The 23,730-nt window shown below is 37.1% G+C and overlaps 1 protein-coding gene across 1 annotated transcript in view; it reads right to left on the minus strand.

The window, feature by feature from the left end:
• Window positions 1–23,730, minus strand: part of STXBP5L (syntaxin binding protein 5-like) — a 206,857-nt gene that overhangs the window by 60,764 nt on the left and 122,363 nt on the right. Inside the window, exons 8-16 of the mRNA XM_009879889.1 lie at window positions 23,240–23,363; window positions 21,582–21,660; window positions 21,249–21,403; window positions 19,628–19,700; window positions 18,141–18,288; window positions 16,425–16,492; window positions 15,167–15,207; window positions 11,723–11,940; window positions 7,571–7,743 (exon numbers count right to left, since the gene is read on the minus strand). Of these exons, the coding sequence (XP_009878191.1) occupies window positions 7,571–7,743; window positions 11,723–11,940; window positions 15,167–15,207; window positions 16,425–16,492; window positions 18,141–18,288; window positions 19,628–19,700; window positions 21,249–21,403; window positions 21,582–21,660; window positions 23,240–23,363 (1,079 nt within the window). The remainder of the gene's footprint in view (window positions 1–7,570; window positions 7,744–11,722; window positions 11,941–15,166; window positions 15,208–16,424; window positions 16,493–18,140; window positions 18,289–19,627; window positions 19,701–21,248; window positions 21,404–21,581; window positions 21,661–23,239; window positions 23,364–23,730) is intronic.

Below are 23,730 nucleotides of genomic sequence, written 5' to 3' on the forward strand. Positions count from 1 at the left end.
AAGTCCTGTTTTTTTCTTAGCAGTATAATCACCTAATATGTGATCTGGTCTTAATGAATGAATGTTTCCTACATAAATTCTGATATAATTCCTAACACGTCTTCATATTCTGTTATGGCAAGTTCAGTGACTTGCAAAGCAGGTAGTGAAGGTATACATATTAAGGGGGAGTGTAAGAACCGAACACTTCTGTATGACTGCTTTATGTGTGTTCTTGACTGGTAGAACTCAACGTGATGATACACTGAGAGAAGATATTACGCAGTAATAGCAATACTTTGAGGTATTCATGTTATTCATTAGCACAGTCACACTGTAGGTAGTAATTTATACATAAAGCCCAATAGCCAGTGCATTTTTACTGTAGCTGTAAATGATGAGACTGCTTTTGGCACATAGTATTTATTTCTGCTGTAAGTGCTTCGCTATACATATATCTCTACCATAAGTAACTTAAGCAGTATTATCCTCCGTACTGGATCTTCGAGAAGAGATCTTTGATGAATCTGATGATGCAGACTATCTCCTGAACGTGACTATGATGTAACTCAGCAAGCTTTCCAAGCAGCCCTGGCCCATACATGATGGATCAGATTGGAAAAAAATCCAACGAATTTCTACTCAGAAGCAAGTAAGTGAGTACTTCTTTCAAGAGAGGATATTCAAACTTCTCATTCAATAACCAGGGCTATCAGGATTTTTGTAGCTACACTGATGTCATCTGTTGGGATTGGAGGCCTTTGTGGCAATAGGACTACCAGGAATCTTGGAAAATTTAAGACAGATGCAGAAAACTGAAGTAAAACAACCATAGAATAACACCAGGGCAAAAGTTCTGAACAAGATAACTCCAGCAGCACAATGGACAATGTACAAAACAAATAGTGCTCTAATTCTGACAGAAGTTAAGAAGAACAGAGGACTGTGCAATACTTCTCACACTTTTATGGTCTGATATAGAGCATGAGAAAAGACTGGATATGGATGTATGTTATGACACAAAGATAAAATCTCCAGCTCAGTGTTAACAGTAGAAGCACTTGAAGATACTTTTTGGAAAAGATCTTAAAGCATAAGGACTATTTTCTTAATAAGACCTTAATATCTGTAGTGGATTAACCTCAGTCGGCTGCCAGGTGCCCACCAAGCTGCTCTGTCACCCCCCCTCTTCAACAGGACAAGGGAAGAAAATGAGATGAAAAAGCTCATGGGTTGAGATAGGACAGGGAGATCGCTTACCAATTACCACCACAGGCAAAACAGACTCAAGTTGGGAAAAATTAATTTAATTTATTGCCAATTAAAAATAGAGTAGGAGAGTGAAAAATTCTTTGAAAAGACAAAACTAAAAATACTATCTCCCCACCCCTACCTTCTTTCCAGGCTCAGTCTCACTCCTGACGCCTCTACCTCCTCCCCCACCCCAAGCAGCTCACAGGGGATGGGGAATGGTGGTTGCAGTCACTTCGTAATACTCTGTGCCTGCCAGTCCTTCCTCACGCTTTTCCCCTGCTCCAGTGTGGGGTCCCTCCGAAGGGGTGCAGTCCCTCAGGAACAGACTGTTCCAGCATGGGTCCCTCACAGGCCACAGTTTCTGCCAGAAAACCTGCTCCCGCGTGAGCTCCTCTCAATGGGTTGCAGCTCCTGCCAGAAGCCTTCTCTGATGTGGGCTCTCCACAGGCTGCAGCTGGACAATCTGCATCACCATGGTCTCCACAGGCTGCAGGGGAATCTCTGCTCTGGCACCTGGAGCACTTCTTCCACCTCCTCCTTCTCTCACCTTTGTGTCTGCAGACTGTTTCTCACATGTTTTTCTCGCTCCTCTGTCTCACAGCTTCTGTGCAGCATTTTTTGCCCTTTCTTAAATTTGTTTCGCCAGAGGCTCCACCCTCTTGGCTAAGGGGCTCAGCCGTGCCCTGTGGTGGGTTGGTTGGAGTTGGCTGGAGCCGGCTATGTCCAGCACAGGGAAGCCCTGATCTCTCCTCACAGAGACAGCCTTGCAGCGCCCCCTGACAGTGCCTGGGCACCTGCACCTGATACAATATCTTTGATAACTGCCTTTCCAAAATACATCCACACCCTGTCTTGAATTGTTCAACTATTTCAGTAACACAGTTTATGTTGTACTGCTTCTATTTTTATTGTAGAGGGTTCACTAACCATGCCAAACCTTCCCCCTATTTACTATTTAATGAGAAAGGCACTCCTCATCGATCTTTCTAAATGCAGCATCTTGGCACACTATTCTATTTCTTTTGCCTGTCATACTGTTCAGACCTTACACATCCATTATCTGGAGCAGTAATCAGCCACTTGGCTCAGATCTTGTCATTGGAGAGACATGACAGCCCAGTTCAGCAAGCGGGATGCTTTTTCCCGTCCTCCTTTTCCTCTGTCCTGACTGTCCAGGACCAGCTTGTGAGAACAGACCACCAGGCCACCAGTCTGGACTACCTTCCCCCCCTTGGGGTTGCTGCAGTTGCAAGAGCAAAAGGAAAGCACTCAACAGCCACAGTCTTGACCCAACCTGGAAAGGAATCTCATCGTGACAAAGTGTACATTGTGGAGATGAACAGCACTTGATCTGCCTGGCTAGGCACAAGAAAGTAACTACTTTAATTTTCTTGTGTAAGGACCCTTGATACCCATGGATGGTGACAGACTGCAACAGATACAGCAACGTACTACATCTCTAGCATGCCAAAAAATTATGGGAGCCAAAAAGCAGCGCTTGCAGCAGTGAGATAAGACTTTCTGAAGTGTGGGTTGACCAAGCCAGAGTAAGCACATGGTGTAGCAGGGTTGCACAAGACACCTTGTTGGAAGATTAAGCCTGGAGAGAGGAAGCAGCAGAAACATGACCTGGTGCAAGTGAAGCACCAGCTGGTGTAGCTGATGAAAGAGCTAAATGGTTTATTGTTAGATGTGTGATGCATTTCACAACCATCTGCAACTTTCTTAGGTCCTGCAGTCTCCTCAAACTCCGTAGCCCTATCAGAATATACCTATTATACCTGCAGATATGGGATCGTATATCTGGGCATTGCATATCCGGATATCACAGCAGAATATATGCAGCATTTCAGGATAAGGAATGAGACCTTCACTTGGATCTCAAAGACATAAACATCTCCTCTCCCCTTCACAATGTTGACCTACTCGTACCTTTTCCCCTCTCTGGCTGCAGAAGCACCTAGGTTGTCTGGCAAGGTGGGGGGGTGGGGGGCTGTAGGGGTGGCCTCTGTAAGGAGAGGACAAGGGCTGCCCCATGCTGGCCACAGCCTCATTCTAGCTAGTTCCAGCTGGCTCTGCCACAGACCCAGAGCAGGACACAGCTGAGACCCTCAGCCAAGCTGATGGCACCTCTGGGAAAACAAATTTAAGAAAGGGCAGAAAATACTGCCTGGGAGCAAGAAGTGAAGAAAAAAACATGTGAGAAACAGTCCTGCAAGTACCAGGTACGGGAGCAGAGATTCCCATGCAGCCCAAGGAGAGGAACATGGTGGAGCAGATATCCCCACTGCAGCCCTTGGAGGACCCTATTGTGGAGCAAGTGGATTATTTCCTAAAAGAACTGTGGCTTGCAGAGAGCCCACACTAGAGCAGGTTTATCCTGAAGGACTGTACATCATGGGAGGGACTCCACACCAAAGCAGGGAAAAGCGTGAGGAGGAAGGAGTGGCAGGGAGGAGCTGTTGTGGACTGACCACAACCACCATACCCCACGCCCCTGTGCTGCTCAGGGTGGATGAGGTCAAGGAGCTGGAAATGAAAGAGTGAAGTTGGGAAAAGGAGGGGATGGAGAACATCTATTTTTGGTTTTGTTTCCATTTTTGATTTTTGTTTCTCACCATCCAACTCTATTTTAATTGGCAATAAATTAAATTACTTTTCCCCAAGTTGAGCCTGTTTTGCCTATGACAGTAATTGGTAAGTGATCTCCCTGTCTTTATCTCAACCCATGAGCTTTTCCACCTTATTTTCTTCCCCTTGCCGTGTTGAGGAGGAGTGACAGAGTGGCTGGCAGCCAGCCAAGGTCAACCCACCACAGTTGGCAATAGCTTTGTATTGTATTAATGGCAAACCTCTGCTCAAAGTTTTGTACTTTCTTACCTGTTCTGCTGGCACTAAAGCTTTGCCCTTTCCTTTGTTCATAAGATCCATGAGCATTTCTGAAGTGATAGTATCCATAAGCTTAATGGAGCCCTGTATTATGCAGGAGTATTTGTGGTAAGAACAAAGGAATGAACATCTGTGAACTCAGGCAGCTAAGGGAGAGAGGTCTTTTGAAACCGGGGAAAACTGAAACTACAAACAAGAGTTGTATACAATGAAGATGTATTTTGTTTTTCAAACAAACTTCACACCAAGCAGAAGATGAATATTTTATACAAATAGTCCTCCAGAGTATCCTTGTGATGGGGCCCTTCCACGTCTTATGTCTGTGGATAAGCCTTTAAGAACACTAGTGGCAGTGTTTCCATCTTGCACCCCACTTTCAGTTTTCAGCTCCTGCCCTTAAAAATGTTATAAAAAACATAAAATAGGTAAATGAGTTTCAGGAAGCAAGACTTAAGTCTAGTGCTCTTTCAGCTGAGCAGGCATGCTTTCCATCCATATTTTCTAATGGATAACTGATGATGTGGGGGAACACAAGAGTCAAGCACGCTGCTATGGTAAATTCCAACAAACATCTGTCAAGGCAATGCATTTAGCCTTTTCTTCTAAACGAACTACCATGAGACTGAAAATGGCTCCAGAATTAATTCTTATCTTCTAAAAGATGTTTTTCTTATGATATTACTTTTCCAATATGTTTTTAACAACATGCTGAAGAAATTAGAGAACTTGAGGTGCCTTCTAAGTTTTCTTTCAAGTTGTTGTTACCTGAGCAAGAAAAGCAAACACCTTTGTCTCTCTATTTTTCACTTGAAGATCATTTGAAGATCTTCTTTGGTAAGATGGATGTTATTTCACAGGGATTTTCTCTAAGCATAGAATAGGATGTAGTTGGTGAAAGTCCATAAGACTGGAATAAAACAGTTTCAGATTTCATGATTCAGTTTGTCGTTCCCACGTTCCTATGACACCTTCCTCTTTAAGGATGTCTGAGCTGTTTCCCTGGTTTCACTAAACATCTTGCTTGAACAGTAATGTTGATCTTTAGTTCTTCCTCACCTTGTTGTGGATTGGGTTTTTTTAAGTGTTTATACTATAAGCCTAAACAGACTGCAGGAGTATGCACAGAAGGAATGTAGATATTTCAGTGGTTTCCCTGACATGTTTTTGTTATGCTACACTGAATTTGGTTGCGGCAAATTTTTTGTTTTTAGTTTTCTTTATGAGATAATCACAGTTTTTTATCATTTTGGAGCTACTTGGAGCTACAAGACCCTCGATTGACCTAATTTTGGGATGATACTAAAAGTCTGAGAATGAAGACTTTCAGTCTGCGTATAGCTTTTGGATGACAGTATTTACATCAAAAATATTTATCTGCACAATCACAAATACACGAGTGTCTTATGTTATTATAGCTGCATGTTTCATTATAAACTCTTCTGAAATAAGCAAGAACAATCTTTATTCCACACTGCTGCTTGCCTATCTTGGTAAAAATTACTTTTGATTTCAGAAAAATTACAAGTTTTTATTACTGAGCCTCTTCAATCACTTTCTTTCTAGTACCTATTCGCAGACACAAACGCATTCAGTCATTCTGACTTCTGATCAGCAAAAAATATGTAGTGTGGAATGCCACCCGTTTGCCCTAATGAGGCTGAGAAGCAGATATCAAAATAAACACAATGGAACCAAGATTAAAAGCTAGTCTGTATATAAAATTTTATGTGGATTATCAATATTGTTGAAGTTGTGCACTCATGCTCTGTGCGTAGGTGGCTGCAACTTTACATTATTATCACTGTATCCTAGATTCTGTACCGCTGCCCACCTGAATGACTCGCATGTAAAGTCAACAGCCTCATCTAGGTCTCTACTGGGTTTTCTGTGTTGCCAGCACTACTTTGATTTTATCATCATCATTCTGCTTAGAACAGAAGTTTTTTGACAGACAAGGAATGTGGACCTGGTTAGGTTTTGGGGGAAAATGGTGGATATTTATATGCCTTTTCTTATTGAAAAACGTAAGAGTGTACACAGTATACTTTTATGTAAGAGCGAGTATGCCAGCAGTTCTAGTGGTATAATTACTTTGAATTTGAAAAATCATTTCTCTGTCAAAATAAGTTTACGTTTACTTTGTGTAAAATGGGACAAAAATCTGTTGGCCAGCTTAGTGTGACATTATATGGAATTAAGCAAACTTCTAAAAACTAACAAACAGAACCTCTACTGGTTCATTACAGCTTTTCTGCCTTTGAGATCAACAATTCCTCTGCTACCTAGACCAAATTGAATAAGAATCCCTTAAGGGAAAATCCTAGCCACTGAAATAATCGATTGCATTCTTGCTTATTTCAATTTCATAAATAGATTTCACATTGGGATTTTTTTAATAACTTCTCTCTGTCTCTTGTATTGATTTTCATGGTTTACGTTAATGATTAAATGGAGATCTGAGGTTCAACTGCCTGGCTGAATGAAGTGGACAAATGAACAGGATGCCAAAAAATACTGTTAATTTTACAAGAACAATGTTATGATATTGCTTTTAAATGCTAACACTATTTTCAGGAGCTCAATAGCCCAAAGTATCTGCAAAGTCAGGCAATGTTCATTTAAACTGCTTTCAAAATAATTGAGGCATTTAAAATTTTTAATAATAATTACACTGAAATAATAATGAATTCACTAAAATGAGAGCAATTGTTATCAGCAGTGCACCATAATTGCTGGAAAATTACAGTTTATGGAAGTTTTGTATGGAATTTTGTTATGAAACTATTCAAACCCATAATTTATCTGCCTTATTAGGAAGAACATATTCATCTACTCCAGACAGCGGCAATGTGTACTCTAGCAGACAACAATTTGCTTCTTTCTAAAGATTAAAGATATATACACTTCCACACAGTGCAACTGTTTCATAATTGTACATTTTAAAGACTGTTTCGTGAGTATGAACACAATTTCCATCCCTTACACACCATAAAATGCATATACTTCTTCCACAAATAAAGATTTTAGTGTTATACTAACTACTCAAGGAGGGAAAGCTTTGCACATGTCTGCTTTATGGACGTCTTTGTGAACTAAAAAAAAAAAAAAGAAAAATTTCTCTGAAATTCCTTGATTTCTTCTGTAGTGCCTGTATTCCATTCAAAATTGTGGGTATGAGATGAAGATTTACTCCTAGATCATACTGGAAAATTACAGTCAAACCTTTACTGTAATAGTTTATCTTCTCCGTAATTACTTCTAGCCTTTTAAAATACCTTGTTAATTATTTTGCCTTAATTCTTTTGTTTGTTCCATATTCTGGTTTCTTCTCATTTTGTGTTGCATACATACGATTAACCTCTTTTTCTTGACAGTCAACAGATTGTTAATACAACAGATAGGAATGCTTTATAGAAAGACAAATCTTTGAACAATGGCATAGACTTACCTAAGACATGGGATACTATCCTTCATCGTTCCTTCACATGCTACAGTGTTGGTACTGCCTGAAAGGCTCTTTAAAGAAGGAAGCTGGGAGGAGGCATCTGGAAATGGAGGAATTATTTCCGGTTCAGGAGTAATGATATCTTCTACTTCATACTGAAGTCGTACCTCTAATGACTTAAATAAATAAAAAGCTAAGTTATAATTTCATAAAGAAAGATGCCAAAAGTTCTGTTACATTCAAATAAGTATCAGTAAGCCTTTTTTAAAAAATAACCCCCTACTTTATCATTATCATCTGTGGGCAAAGAATACTATTGTTTGTTATTTATACAGCCTAACAGCAACATCAGATAGGAACTAGTCATCGACCCTATGCTGATGGAGGAATACATAGGTATAGTCTTCCAGTGCTGACTTTGATTCAAGCCTTTTATTGTAAGTGAAAGGCAAGAATACAACTTTCCAGAATTTCTTAGGAAAGGAGAAGTTAATCACTCACCTCAAATAAATAATATTTCAGCATAAGAAGACGTCATTCAGGGTAAATGTCATGAAAATTTTCTGCCAATTTTCTGTTAACTCTGCCTCCTTATTGCTAGTACAAGAGTCTGTACAAGGCAGGTTTTAGCCAGCATGCAGAAGCCTGCTAGTGTGGGTAGTACTGATTAACGAACTTCATTTGTCCACAAGTGGGGGTCAGGAAATCAGAGATAACAGCACAGAGAGTTCTGTATTCCTTAGACTGAACATGAGTTTGGCGGATTCTAGAACACAAAAGTTCAAACCAGTTACCTTTTGCTTTCCTTCTGGTATCTCCAGATAGGGAAAGGGAGACCAACCAGGCCCATTCACCCTTCAGTTCTTTCCACTAATACAGGAAAGCTTAACTCAAGGACTCCAAAACACAGGGGAAATTGGACAGGGAGCTCAAATCTTTGAGTAATCATCTCAAAGAATTGCAGTGAATCTTGGCCAATTCCTTCTACCTCGTGAATTGTCCAAGGAAATCCCCAATTTGAAAAGAATAAAAAACAAGGTACAGCCCTCAAAGAGATAAGGTCTTGGGATCACTAACTGAATAGTAATTTCAGTGGTGGTACCTTGACGTGATTAGAAGCAATTGCAGATGTAGACACTGCAAACTCCAGCTTAGTTAGTGATCTCTCACTGAGACATCACTGTACCACAATGGAAATTAAGAAAATACCTAAGTTTTACGAGAATTGGGAGATAAAGCTCAGTACTGAAGGCTCTCCTATTTCTCAACCATTGTGTTAAAACACGTAAGACTTCAGAAAGAAGTGATTCTACTCAAGTAGAAGGGAAAGCGTCCTTTCTCAAAATTTCACTTCTGTTTTGTCCTTGCAAAATCCATGGATATTTTTTTGCCTGAATCAGCTAAAGAAACCTATGGAGAACATTTGCCTTCAAAGATTAATGAGTGAAATGTTGAGTTCAGGAAAATCCTGGAAGTAGTTGCTGCTAACCAAAACAACTTATAATGCTGTTTAATCTTCATGTATGACTGAAGTAATGTTGAAGAGTATGTTCTTTTGCTTGACATGTCACAAGTGAATCATTTTTCTCTGAATGTTTTTTTTTGTGTCTTCCTTTTTCTACCAAAATTCTTTTTGTTATGTTCTAGCTATTGTCCATTTGCAGAGAGAAGGAAAAGTTTAGGCTAATAACATGACTGCTAATTTTTTTTCTATGATTTAGTCCTTCTGTTGACTGGACTTTTGAAGGGGTAGACACCTGCTGTACCAATTTATTTTGACACATGGTGAAGATCTTTTGGAGGATTCCATCAGTAGGCTCACTGATTCTCCTTTCAACATTCAAACTGGTGTAAACTTTTTTTCTTATGGTTCGTCTCAAGAGCTTTGAAGAGGAGCTTCACTGAGGAAAGACTGATCAGTGAGAAAGTGATCACATTTAAGAGGTACCTAGATAGCCTTTTGAGACAGGATGGAGTAGATTCAGATGAGAAAACAACAATAACAACAGCAAATGCTTTTTACATAACTGCGTGGCAATGACTCCAAGGTTGGATATAAAACAGAATTTGTCTCATGCATACTGCTTGCCTCCAGAATCTGATATGGAATGATGCAAATAATACTTTTATTGAGGAAATCCCAGGCACAGCCTACGCTTCTAAGGCATATTCAGCAGCAGAATTCCCTGCTACATGGAGAAACCTTTGACTAGGCCTCCATGCTTCCCATTTACCACAGCAATAAGATTACAAGACTGATGTCAGGCAGCCAAACCAACATGGGGTCCTTAAAATGTTGGGATTCGTCGATTGAACTCAAGGTGAGTTCAGGCTGGCTGCTACAGAAGGGAGGACCCTAAGTGCTAGAACTTGGGCTCACCTCAGGTACCAAAGAAATCCTGAGACTGACCAGCTCAGTCTCAGTATAGACAAAGCCAGGCAGCCTGAAGTCAGGTACACATTCCAACAAAGACTCCCATACTTTTTAATAAAAAACTTCCCACCATTTAAGAGCGAAGATTTGAATGCCTGCAGCAAAAATGTGGAAACAAAGAGATGAGGCCCATCTCAGAGATGCACAAAACCCAGGGGAACAAAATGACTACACCACCAAGATTAGATAATATTAAAGCAACTCTTCAGAGAACAATTCCTCATATAAATGCTTCCTAATTACAGATGAAATCTGAGAAACTGTTAAATTGCACATATTATAACACTTTAGAAAATACCAGTTCTGATGCAATTCATCCACAAAAGTAAAAGGTAGGAAAATAAAGAAATTAAATGATAGGTAATAAAAGATAAGGTGCATTTGCTATGGAACAATGTAAGAATACTGATATGTAGTAATTTTAACAGCATTATACACGAGCTGGTCAGTAACATGAAATTACTGGTCATTAGTTTGAAAAATTTCCTGAAAGGATACGTTCAGCTGGCTTAATAATTGCCTCTGTGGGGAAAAAAAATGAGAGGAAAACAATAGAACAATGATAGGTAATGAATTTCCTATGAATTTCCTTACCAGATGGCACATGGGCTACGGGCCAAAAATGACACGTTTTTGCCAGGCTAGTACTATAGACTTTCTAAAGTACATTAAAATAGCATGAAAAGGAAAAGAACTGTAACTGGGGAAAGTGGAAAATGAAAGGGAAATTTGGGGTCAGCCCTGGGATTTGTTGAGAGCTGGCAGATCCAAAGAAATACTTTCTGGCAAGAGAGTGTCTGGAGTTGCAAACTGTTCTGCAGCACCAGACGATGGCAAGCCTGAAGGAGAGGAAGTCATGTTTAGTTTGGCTTTGCCTTAAGAGTAGTCTCCTGTTAAGCTTCTTAGAATTAAGAAAGAATGTTTTACATTATAAATGCCGTTCAACCACACGGTTAGCAGTGGTTGTGGCTCCTGTGCAAAAATGCAAGGTTTACACTAAAGTCAGACTTGGTGTACAACAATGGTAAGTAAAAGGTGATTGCAGTGCAGTTAAAAGAACACGAACTGCATACTTGAAATATGTGACTGCTTAAGATATGAAGACATAAAAAGGAGTATTTGAACAGAGTAAAGCAACAGAAAGCTTGGGAAAATATCAAGTGCTTAGCCACAAATAATCTGGCATTTCATATCATGCCTATTTTTAGGGAAACAAAGTCAGCATAAGCCAGAAAAAAAACATCAACTCTCTTTATTTTGTTAAAGCCAGTGATAATTTTCAGTCCCCTTGTGGTGCAAAAACTATGAACGTAAACTAAAACGATGAAATACTTGGGTTAAAAAGAGCATTATTATGTATGTACACAATGTACATTATCTGATAAAAACATAGAGCAGCCAGTATTTCTAGAGTAGGGAAGTACAACAGAGAGTTACTGTATAAAAAGTCTTAAAAGCAAACTATGTCTGAAATCTATACTGTATCTTACTATTAAAGCAAAAAAGTGGAGAGTTGGCTCCTAAAAACTCAGTTAGACTTTTGTCACTAACTTAAGTAGGACCAAGATTTCACTCAAAAGGTATAACATGAAATGTCCCTAAACCTGTATTTATATAGCTTGATATTAATTTTATTCGAGTATATGAGCACAGACACAGCAAGGCAATTTGATTTAGAAATTATGTTCTTTCATAAGAGAGTAAATTTCTGAAGGACTTACTGCAATTTCAGTATTTATTTCATGTTTGCTGAACCTGTAAACAACCACATATGCAGAAACTCCTGCCACACAGAAAATTCGGCTTTCAGGACACCAGTACATCATCTGAACAGCAAAAGGATCTTCTTCCACAATCTCAGCTGTAGCTTTTCCTTCTCCTACTTTCTGTTTTTCGAAGACCTTCGATGTTTTTAATTTGTACAACATCTGTAGAGTAACTGGAATATATTAAAACATAAAAAATACTGACTAACATGAAGCAAATCAGTTATAGTATTCCTTGGTTCCCATTTCCTTCTGAGTTGTGGCATTACAAAGAATCTTATGAAGTCCTAAGAGGAGTAGAAGATGGGTATTATACAATAACAGATATTATTCTGGTACACGGTACTGGTAGGATATGTATTTAATACTTCCAAAATGGGTATTTGTCTGTGAAATACTTCTTAGTACCTTCTGGGACAGGATGTCAAAGGTGTATGTTAACCATTATGTCCATAATTAGGTTTATATTCAATGTTATAGAGAGGCTTTGATAATGCTGCTCTTTTCCTAATGAGATGAGAAACTAGGATTTCATTTGTCTGAGATTATTGTCTTGCTAGAATGTAAAGACTGTATGGCACTTCAAGAGAAAACATTAGGAAAGTATTTTGGTGGCCTGGGCAACACAAAGACTTTCTGAATGAAAAGGAGTTCTGAAATGTTTTTCATTTCTTGACTAATAAGTATATCTGTATTTACACCTGTATATAAAACCCTATATCCAGAAGCCTTTGTCAAGACTAGAACTCCACTGCAGCGAATTCTGGAGGTCACTGAGGGATTATAATTAACCCCATTTTGTTTTATTGACATTCCTGCCTGTTTTTACTACTTTTAAATTAATTTATCAGTGGCATTAATTAATAACTGCATAAGGTCAGAAAAAGTCAATCAGGTCCAGCACCTATAAAGGTGTTTATATACATAAAGGCAAAGCTGTTACATATGTTAGTGTAATGATGGTAGATCAGCCTAGCTAGCTTGTGTAACAAGCGCAACAAAAAGATGAAAGAATGGTGTTTTAATTATGTAACTGGATGACGAACACAGCAAAATTACATTTTCATTTTGCAGTGCAGATATATTCCAGGAGTTTTAGCATATAATTTTTTTTATATTTTTTAAAATTTTAGCATATAAAACACTACCAAATTTTCACACATTACAGCAAGTGCTTCTGCAATGAATACATAATTCTTCCTGCCTTCTGTGGTGGTGGATGAGGATGCCCTTAGTCCCAGTGACAAATCTAGAGCGGCTCTTCAAATCAGACATCAGGGGTCCGTGCTTACTAGGACTGGGAGAATTTCACTCATAGGGCAAAAGTACAAGGCAAGACTCTATGTTTCTGTGAATTACTAGGTACCATCTGCAGCAATGGCTTTTGAGAAAATATACATTTGGAAAAATGCTTCAGTGGCTCAGCAATTCTCTGTCTCCCACAAATCTGTGCGTTCAGGTACAAAATTACACAATTAAAATATGTCTAAAAGCAAAGTATTTTGTGCCTTCAAACACCAGTAGGATATTATGTTTGCTATGAAATCTCAAATGAAATTTGAATGCTATTAAAAACGTTAAGACCTCGTAAATAATAAACCTTTGTAATAATTAAAACCCTGTAAATGAAAAGTACCAAGTATGGTACCAGTAATGCAATACATACCCTGAAAAGCAGGACTAAATCCAGGACATCAGAAATGCACTGAAAGTACCATTAATATTGAAGGAATTGAGAATATTCATAATCAGCTAAGCTCTTATCTTTAAGAAAAATTCCTATAGCAACATGTACACACTGATGAAAGGGTTATGTTTATATTCCCTATGAGAATTTTTTTCCTTTCCTCATTCCTGCCAGAATTATAGAAGCAATGACTAGCACAGTGGTTCCTGTGCAGTGTATACACTAAATGCTTTGGGGTCTTGCAGCAGTCCGTGTTGTTTCACCCTAACTTTAATGGCTATATTTGCACATTCCTATCAAGAGTGTAAGTATGTAATCAAATATGCACAAGACAACGTCTAATGCCTCACAGTACTTCTCTAAATAAAAGCCATTATCCTATTTTTGTTCACATTAAAGCTGTCTCAAACCTTGGAGATAAACTCCTGCTGACATCACTTGATTTTTTTTTCTTTTTGGTGTTCACCATAACTTGAAAATACTGGCAAATGTAAACACTAAGCAGCACGTATCTGTTTTTCCCCAATTTCCAAACAGACAAATTATATAATTAAAAAAACAACTCATAGTCACATTCAGTTGAAATGCCTATGTAAAATTACTTTGGAAATCCTCATTTTCTCCTTGTCCATCCTGATGAGTGAACATATTTGGTATTAGGCAAAAGGAGAACTACCTGATAAAGTCATTATGTTAGCTGACGTTAAAATCTGGTAAACATTCCCCATATTTGGCTGGAAATGGTAGCCCTACTAATCATGACAATTCCGTGGCACAACATGGAACTAGCATGTAGTTTAAGTATTACATACTCTGTGTTCTGGGTGACCATTACAGCCTGGTTACTAGGGTCAAATTAAATCTCTCTATGCCTAACATTTCATGCAGAAGTTTCTTTCACCCTCTTTTCTTTAAGAGACCTCATAAAGGAGATATTCTACCCAGACATCTCTGTACCACAAAAGAGACATAATACAAGGCAAATCTACTGCAAATTTTGTGAAGCACAGTCACATTATTTTCACTGCAATATTTTAGTTTTCAACCAAAATGTAGGTATATTTTTAATAAATATATTTTACTAGTAAGTATCATATGTACTTTCTGTAGGGGAAAATGTTGGGTTTTGATATGTGTAGTTATAGCTAGAATGTATGGAACAAGTATTTTCTGAAGCTTTTTCCTACTAGGATGAATGGAAATGCTTCCCAATTATTTCCTGGAACTTGAGACTGGGCAAGAAAATATTTAGGTCATCTCCACCCTTGCCAGATTAGACATGTATTTAGATGTGTTCTTGTATTTTAATATTTTATTTTTACCTAGCTGTAAAAAAGACTATATTGTACTCAGAATAGAAAAGACATGACAGCTGGAACTGAATATTAGATCTAATTGAGCCCACTCTCTTATACACACAAGAAGATTATTCCCTAGGGATTTTCTACTGCCACTTCATCCTTCATAGATTTTGGTATGTTGGATCTGGAGCTTTTACTCCTCTTAAAGACTTTCACTCTTTTCTGTCTAATACATCTCATTAGCAGTGTTTTTTTCCCCTAATTTAAGAAAAAATGGCTTAATTTCACCTCATTATTCCTAATTATATCATACCCAATACTACTACTCATACCGTTAAATATCATGTTTTATATATATATGTGCGTGTGTGATTTGTCAGCATTATATAAAAGTGAACTTTAGAAACTTACTGGCAGAAGCATCCCAAAACTTTACTGATCCATCTGCATGGCTTAAAAAAAATATAAAAATTAAATGTGTTAAAACAAGATGCAATTCTAAAACATCTTCTACTTTCAGTGAGTGATAAATACAAGCAGAAAAACTGTAGTTTGCTCATGTAGTAACTCTCTATACCTTGCTGACAATATATAATGATATATACTAACTATAAGAAAATATTTTGTTATTAGTTTGTTTAGGTTAAAAAAACACTTTTTCATGCATTTCCTACAGAGAACTAAGCCCCCAATGAATTTTAAGATTACACCAGCAAGAAATTAATTCCCATACTAATGACAAGCTTAAATTACAGCACCTTTGGCTTTGCGGTGGGCCAGCATCAGGTCTATGTGCTTTAAAAATGTGTAACAAACTTTGAAAGGACAGAGGGTAACTTGTTTTGCTTAATAACTTACACCTGTGTAAAATCATCCCTGAAGTAAAGCTGTAGAAAGGAGACATTTCTGTTTACATGAAAATAATCCCTTCATCACCTTATTGGTACTATTGCACACATCATAATCTTATTTTTAAAACCAGGTGTTAAGTATCATAGATAATAACAATTTATCAAATATATTGCTATCATTAGCTTGGCTGAGACCAGAGGGAAACATGAAGTGCATCACAGCTGAATAGCTTCTGGTTTACACCATGGCCCTTGAAAATCCACCAGGAGTAGCTCATGGGGCTTCTACTGCAATCTGAGCCGTTCTATGCCTTTTTCCTATGGGGCTGTCTCAACTTACAAGGTGAAATTCATCCCAGTGCACCACACGCTCACTAATGCTGGGCTATTAAAATTAATTCCCAAACTATCTCCAGATGCAAAGTCCCCAGAAGGCCAAAGGACAACAGCTGTAGAAGAACAGCTACTTCCCTTTTAAATGCTCTTCTCTACGCCCTTCAAGGCCAAAACATTCTCTTGAAATGCATTCTCCTTTCCAAAGACCTCACCTTCACAAGTACATAGATTTGCTGTCTAACACTGGGGCCTCAAATGGTAATTCTTAATGGTAGTTCATCCCTGAGTACAAAGCTCTATTTTCTACAGCAAATGGGAATTTCTGGGGTGACTCTACACAAAGAAAAAACCAACATACCTCAGGTGAAGAGGCCAGGATATACATACTCTGTGAAGGGTCAACTCTTATCTATACCTAAACCACAACAAAAAGCTGTAGACACTAACATTTTAAAAGTACCAATCCTCAGTTTCATTCTCACCCTGTGATAATGATTTCGGGATATGTCTGAGCTCCAAGGTTCCATGCTCCACCACTGATAGGCCACTCCTAAACAAACAACAAGAATGCAGAGATCACAACCAATTTTGATGAATCTTGCTTGGTTAATTTTTAAACTCAAGATTAGGCAACATCTTCTTCCAAAAAGCAATACAGCTCATAAAAGGAACAAAAATGTGTAGCATTCAAGGCCTTTAAGGCTTATTACCATTTTTATGTTATCAATGAAGGCTTCTGAAACTTAATACATTATTTATATGTACTTATATTTATAAGACATTTTTATGTTATCAGTTAAAGTTCTATGTTTTTAAAATATTTCTGTATAGCTAACACCCAACAATCCAAAATAGGAACTAGAGGAAGGAGTAACAGTTTTGCTACTCTTTTCAGATTCCTTGACTCTTGGAGTTTCTGTAGGTCACTGAATAGACCGAGAATCTGTTTTGAGGACGAAGACTACTGAAGAAGCTGGCCCAGAATGAAGTATCTGAGCATGATGCTACGAGATATGAGATAAAGGAATGCAGCTTTTACATAACATATGAAATCACTGTCTCTTCTCTGCCTTTTTTTTACTAGTGGCAAGACTCCCGTTTTCTTCCTAGCCTGGTAGAGTGAAATGCTGGTCTGTGCCTAAAGGCTGACATGTATGGATACAGGATACAGCACGTGGAGGATGACACATGTGCAGAGTGGGTGAGGATGTATGCAGAGAATGAGTGGGTGGAAAAAACCTGGAACCACAAACTGGTTACGTGGATACATGGATTGGATGCTCATGGGTACAGAAACAGGTGGGCGGCAAATGAGTGGCTACCTACATTCGGAGTTTATATTTGTATGTGCACAAATAAAGCAAGGGGACAAAAGAGCCTGCAATGAATGTGTGCAGGTAGGTGATGGAACGTTTGGGTGACTATGTATACGAGGTAAGGATAGATAAGCAGACAAATTTAAATAAGAGAAAAAAAATATTTTCTGAACCACTTTGCTGAATCAAAAATCAAAAGAAGTAGGTGGGGCCCAGTTTCTCAGTTCATCGAAAACAAGGCAGCTCCAAGGAGAATACTTCTGTTAATATGAATAGAAAACTGATGATAGCTGATTTGTTTACCCAATATTTTTTCTAATTTATTTATTATGATGGATTAGTTCTAGTCAAAACATAAACCAGATTAATGCTTGAAATCTATAAAATAATTGCATTTCCTCTTTTTATTTCTGCAGCTTGTCCTATTTCTAAAAGCATTACATCAAGACTTTGGTTAAAAATAATTTTTAACATCCCTATTTAATAAAAATCTCACAGACATGCTGACAACTCTCAACTTTCAGTGAAGCTCTTCTGCTTACTTCTTTCAGTTAAAATTTTTTCACTTTTTTCTTTGATAGACATAACTTATCCATACAAATTTGAATTGTACACCGATGGCTTTCCTTTAACTCAATCTGATCTAGCATAAATCCAGCAGCCTAATGATTAAGTCCTATATAATGGTAATTAATGGCTGTGCTTATGTGATGGTGTTTCTGAAGGACAAATACCAGGCTGTAAGCATGCTGCTAAGCTGCTGGTAGGACCAACTTGAAAGTGATTACTAAAGAAGTAAAATGAAAATAATTTGGGAAGATGGTACAAAAACAGGTTGTAAATCTACTTTCTTCATTTAAAAACAATATTGGCTTTGTTTACCTTATTGCTGTATCCTTGCTTTTTATGTTTTGCTCCTACAGAATAGAGTACGGGAATCAAATCTGGAGGACAGTCCGCAAAATATTCTGTGCAGGTAACAGGTGACTCATGAATGTCAATAGGATATGGATTTTCAAAGATTGGAAAACTAGTTAAGGAAGACAATTTATTAGAAGCATTGTGACACACTGAGCCATAGAAGAAAACATATACTTAAAGTGTACAACAGAATCTAAGTAAAATCATTACTAATAAAGTCCATTTCCCCTTATTTATTCAAACACAAGTATTGTTTTTAATATCAATAATAATGTGTAGTTACTCAAATAAAGATAAAAAACTTCCATTGCTGTGACAAGAATTCTCTTATAACATAACTACCAATTCATGTGAATAGTTGCTAAGGCTAATAGGACTACTTGCGTGAATGAGGATTAGGAACTAATTTCCCCCAACATCTCAAAATCTCATTTATACAGAACTGACACAATTTCTAGAAGCTTCAGGTTCATGGATATGATATATATTATGACCCAAGAACTACTTATACAACTCTGGATTTTATATGGAGCAGCTTAGCTTATTGGGTTGGTAGACTACTGATTCTACAATAAACAATTGCAATAACAGATGAAGTAGATCTCAGTTTACTTCTCACTTCCATCAGTTTGGATGGTCTGATAAGGAGGAAGGCCTCACTTCTGGCATATTACACAATGTTATTCACAGTTCAAAAATGTAGGAAATTTGGTTCTGATTTCAGTTACATCCATTTCATATTACTGAGAGGATTTGAATTATTCTTGGAAGTAAGTGAGATCAGAATATGATTCATTTAAAATGTTTCAAGACATTAAGGGCAGAATCCGTTCCTAGTTGTACAGTGTGAATGTAGATGTACATTACTGGTAGTGTTGGAGGCAGAACAAAATAAGAATTGGATTCTGCATTACGTGATGTATAGTTCCTCTTTGATATGAACATTGATTCTGATATGAAAGAACTATTTGTCATTTAAACTAGCAACTACATCATGAAATAATCCCATAGATCCACTATAAATCAATGCCATTATTTATTAAGATACTAAGTAAATACTTAAGTGGTAGTCCCTGTGGAGTCTAGTGAAGCTAGGCATGCATATAAGTAGTAGTTCAATCTGGCTTCCAAAACACACATTCAGGTAATAATTCAGCATGTGATTAAATATTACTTAACGTCGATGCTGAGTTAATGTTTGAGGGCTATGCTGAAGCGACTGCAGATTTAGATTTACTCCCAAACTTAAGAACAAATATTAACATAAGTTCCTGTCGGTTAGCTGATCTTAGCTTTTAAGGTGGAGGTAAACATATAGAGTGAATCATTACCAGGAGTGAATGATTTTGGATAGTAAAATGACATTGCATGATAACATTTGGATTTTTATCATAACTTGCTGGACAGTTAAGATACACAAATAACTTCATATAAGACTTCATACTTACTTGCTTTGCGTCAGGTCAACAACAATGAGATCTTTTTCCAAAAGCACAACTACAGCATAGGGTTCTTGAAATTCTGTAAGCGAGGAATCAAATATAAAAGACATGGAGTTCTCCTATTAGTAATTTTAAACAAGCAAGTCATATTTATGTGCTTTAAACATTCACAGTATATTAAACAAAAGGTAAAAAAAAAAATCCTAGCCATACCCACAAACTAGACATATCTGCAAACTAGGGCCAGACAGGAACTGAGAAATGCCAACATGATGGTATTTTGAAAGTAAAGAAACAGAATATGAATAAGTTGTGTGTATCACTGCATTGCTGAATCCAGTTATTATGCAGAAAATGTATTTTTGCTGTCCAGTAGTAAAACTTCTACTGTGTACAACTGTTCTTCAAAAACAGATTGTGAAGAGCTGCTCCAGTCCACTTGATGATACGCAATGCCCTCATTTCCAAAGCAATTCCAAAGGAATATTCCAAAGGAATCCTGCAAGTCTGCTGTGTTCAATTCAGATACTGACACACTCCTTCCTCCTGTACACTGTTTAAATTATACAGTTTTATTTTTTCTTTAATGCTTTTTTGGTTAATCAAAAATAAACAATTAAAATGACAAATAAACATTTCTCTTGATGCATAGGGTGCATGAGTTTACATAGCATAAAAGTAATTTAAAAAAATATAAATGTGAAATTACGACTCCCTTCTCAATCGCAGCAACCCACTCCAGTATGTGCAAGCTCAGAGTACACTCTTCAGATGGCTGATGCCAAAAGGCTGAGCAAACTGACAGCAACTGATTTACCTTCCTTTCAGGCCAGCTACGAATGCACATTATTTGTGGCCTGGTTTTATACAAGGCTACGAATAACACGGGTTAAACCAAAATTTTTAAATATTAGTGTAATGTAGAAGGGGCTACAAAATCTTAGTACTTGGAAGTGTCACTGTATTTGACACAGTTAAATGAAGGCCCAAACTAACTTTGATTAATGAAAATTACATTTTTGCATGACATCGAAACAAACATACACTTTATGTTTGCTAAGTGTTTTTAATATGCATTTGATTTAGCTACATATATAAGATCTATTTTACTTTTCTGCTTGAGGGCTTACAATGCTAAACTCAGGGTTTTTTTGACTTACAGCTTTTCTTAATTTACTTTCTCGAGTTTTCTGTGAATGTACTTCAGAATATGGCAGCCCCACAATATGCAGCAAAACACTTCTAACAGTTCAATTCAGGCTGAAGCGTAAGAACTATTTTGCAGATAAGTGATAGTTTAATCTTCAATAATTTAACAATCTATACATTTTCAGCATCATGGAAAATGCCAGAAATATTTGCACCTACGTTTGATTAATAGCAACATTTTGTCACACTAGCCCATGTGTTTCAAGCTTATATCTGGAGACTTATGCATGCTTTATTGTCCACTCATTACTTGCTTCCTATATTGAGAATGCAAACAAGTTCCAGTTACTTTCAGTGATGTGGTTTTCTTGAGATGAAGACAACTGTGAGAATGAAAGTCCCTGGAATTAAATTAAGTTATGAGAGAAGATCTCTTAATTTATGTTTTGTATAACTGTGTTTTGCTTAATAAACTCACCATTTGGATATGGGGTTTCACAAAGGGTTAAAAAATCAACTATAGGGTGATCCATTTCAAGAACTGTAATTGCTTTCCCATGCATGATTGTTAAACTTGGTCTTCGACAAGCCTTATCATATGACAATCCACCAGAAAAGATCACAAATGGTTCACTGTATTAAAAAAATCAACATAGTAGTTATAAGTTTATATAGTACATACAAGTTTACATTACAGGTTTAGTACTTTTAAATCATAATGAATAATTTTGGAAAAAGAAAGAGGGAAAAATTCTAAAAGGACTTTAACTCAGGAATGTAACATTGAGTTAATTATATAAATAAATCATACCTGTTTTTACAGGTCTTGTACTCTACTTTAAGAATTGGTTTACAAGATTCAGTTTTTTTTCCATCTCTTTGAATTTTTCCTAAGGAAAGAAAGAAAGATTAAAATTTATTAAAACATCATGATAATAGAACTATCAAACTAAAACATACACACTGAAGCAACTGTATAAGGAGAAAAAGAATGCAACTTTAAAGCTACAGAAGACAATGAGTATTACCTTCTGTTTCTGTAAAATAAGCATATGTCTAAATTAATTACATTTGTTTAAGGCTTTATGTTTTGACTGCCACATCAGTCTAAAGGACCACAGACTACACTTCAAAGACATCTGGAAACCATGCAGATTACTGAGAAGGATGATACTTAACTAAGAATTAATGAATCTGACCAAAAGTATACCTTTTTTGGAACACATTATGACTATAAACAGATTAATTTTTTCCTCTGTCATTCTTAGATTGACTCAATTCCTTTTGTTGGCAAAATGTTACATGCTCTGGAGTGTAGCTAGTTGAGCGATAAATTTAAATTAAGCGTACAATTGAAATTCATGGGTTCTTGGTTAATAATGGCTCAGTACTTTCTTTCAGTCAGAGAAAAGTCACTCGTAAACAAAAAAAAATAACAATTTTGGTTTTGTTACTTTGGAAAGCCTATGCTTGCTTTCGACAACAACCGGATTGGAGGATACAGCGCAGATGGAGCCAGACTGTTCTCAGAGGTGCTCAGTGACATGACAGAAGGCAAAGGACTCAAGTTGTGACATGGGAAATTATGGTTAGACATTAGCAAAAAAACCTGTACTGTAAGCGTCACTGAATACTGGAAGACGTTGCCCAGAGAGGTTGTTCAATTTGTTGTTGGAAGTGTTCAAGTGGCCAGTGTTAACTGGACATTTCCCTAAACTAACTGATCTAATCAGGCCTGTTCTGAGGTGGGGGTTAGACTAGATGACCTCTGAGAGGTCCCTTCCAACAAAAAGTACAATTCTATGACCAAAAATGATAAAATAAAAGAAATTAAGAAATTTAAGCAAATGCTAAAACTTTTCTGGGTCACACAGATCTTGCCTTCCCTTTCTTCCTCTCTCCACCCAGTCAGGCTTCTTGGTAATGTATTGATTTGCAATAGAGTTAATACCTTTTAATCTCATTTATAGGAAGCAATGGCACAAAAAGTCCCAGCTATAAAAGATATAGTCATTTCATAATATGGTTCTTTGAATTCTTCATAGCAGTGACTTGGGAAGCCTCTACAAGAAGCAACATAGTGCCTTGTACAAAATGTATTACTTCTTGTGAAAATTGCACATATAAGCATGTAAGTACAAAATACAGAAGAAAGAAATATGAAAATCCCATATCCTGAGGGTGTCAAAGACTAGCAGTAGACTATTAAGATGAATTGGACAAAAGAAGACATTAGAGTAATATTACCCAGTAAGAGGTATTTATGACACCAATTTAAAAAAAAGTTTGATCAAAATTGCTCTCCTTTTTTTATAATACTTTGCAGCTACTTTGCAGATTAAAATATTTATGCAAGAAGCAACTCTGGATCTGGGCTACAATAAAAAAGGAAACAAACATAGATATTAGCAAACAGCATGAGGAATATTGTCTTGTTTCTTAGTTATACATTTTAACTACCAAAATTACCATGTGGAATTGTGGTCTGGAATGGTCTGTTAGGACTTTTCAGATTCCATAAGGTCAAGCTGCCATCAGAGTGACTGCACATGAACTGTTTCCCTTCATGATGCCAAGCAACAGAATGAATAGCCTACAGAAATGAAAGAAGAACTTGAGATTGAAATGGAATACAGTATTTACACTAATGATATTTTAATGTATGACTTTGGATTATATTAATCTAACAGCATATCAACAGTTGGATGCTTCTTGTTTGTCTCAAGTCCATAACCAGCACTTTTTGGTAACCAATGGCTTTAATCTACTGCTAGTCAAGCAAAACAATTCAGTACAAATGCTAACATAACACAAGAATATGAGAAAGCCTGTACTGAATCAGACCAAAATTGAAGGAACCCTAAAAGTAAAAGAACAAGGGACATACAGTGCAATTGTAATATGTCTGATAGCTCTCCTTAGAAGTATTTCATCTGGCAAACATGCTGGGAATTCTGTGT

The sequence above is a fragment of the Charadrius vociferus genome, unplaced genomic scaffold, assembly GCF_000708025.1.
Source record: "Charadrius vociferus isolate BGI_N301 unplaced genomic scaffold, ASM70802v2 scaffold162, whole genome shotgun sequence".
Lineage (NCBI taxonomy): Eukaryota > Metazoa > Chordata > Aves > Charadriiformes > Charadriidae > Charadrius > Charadrius vociferus.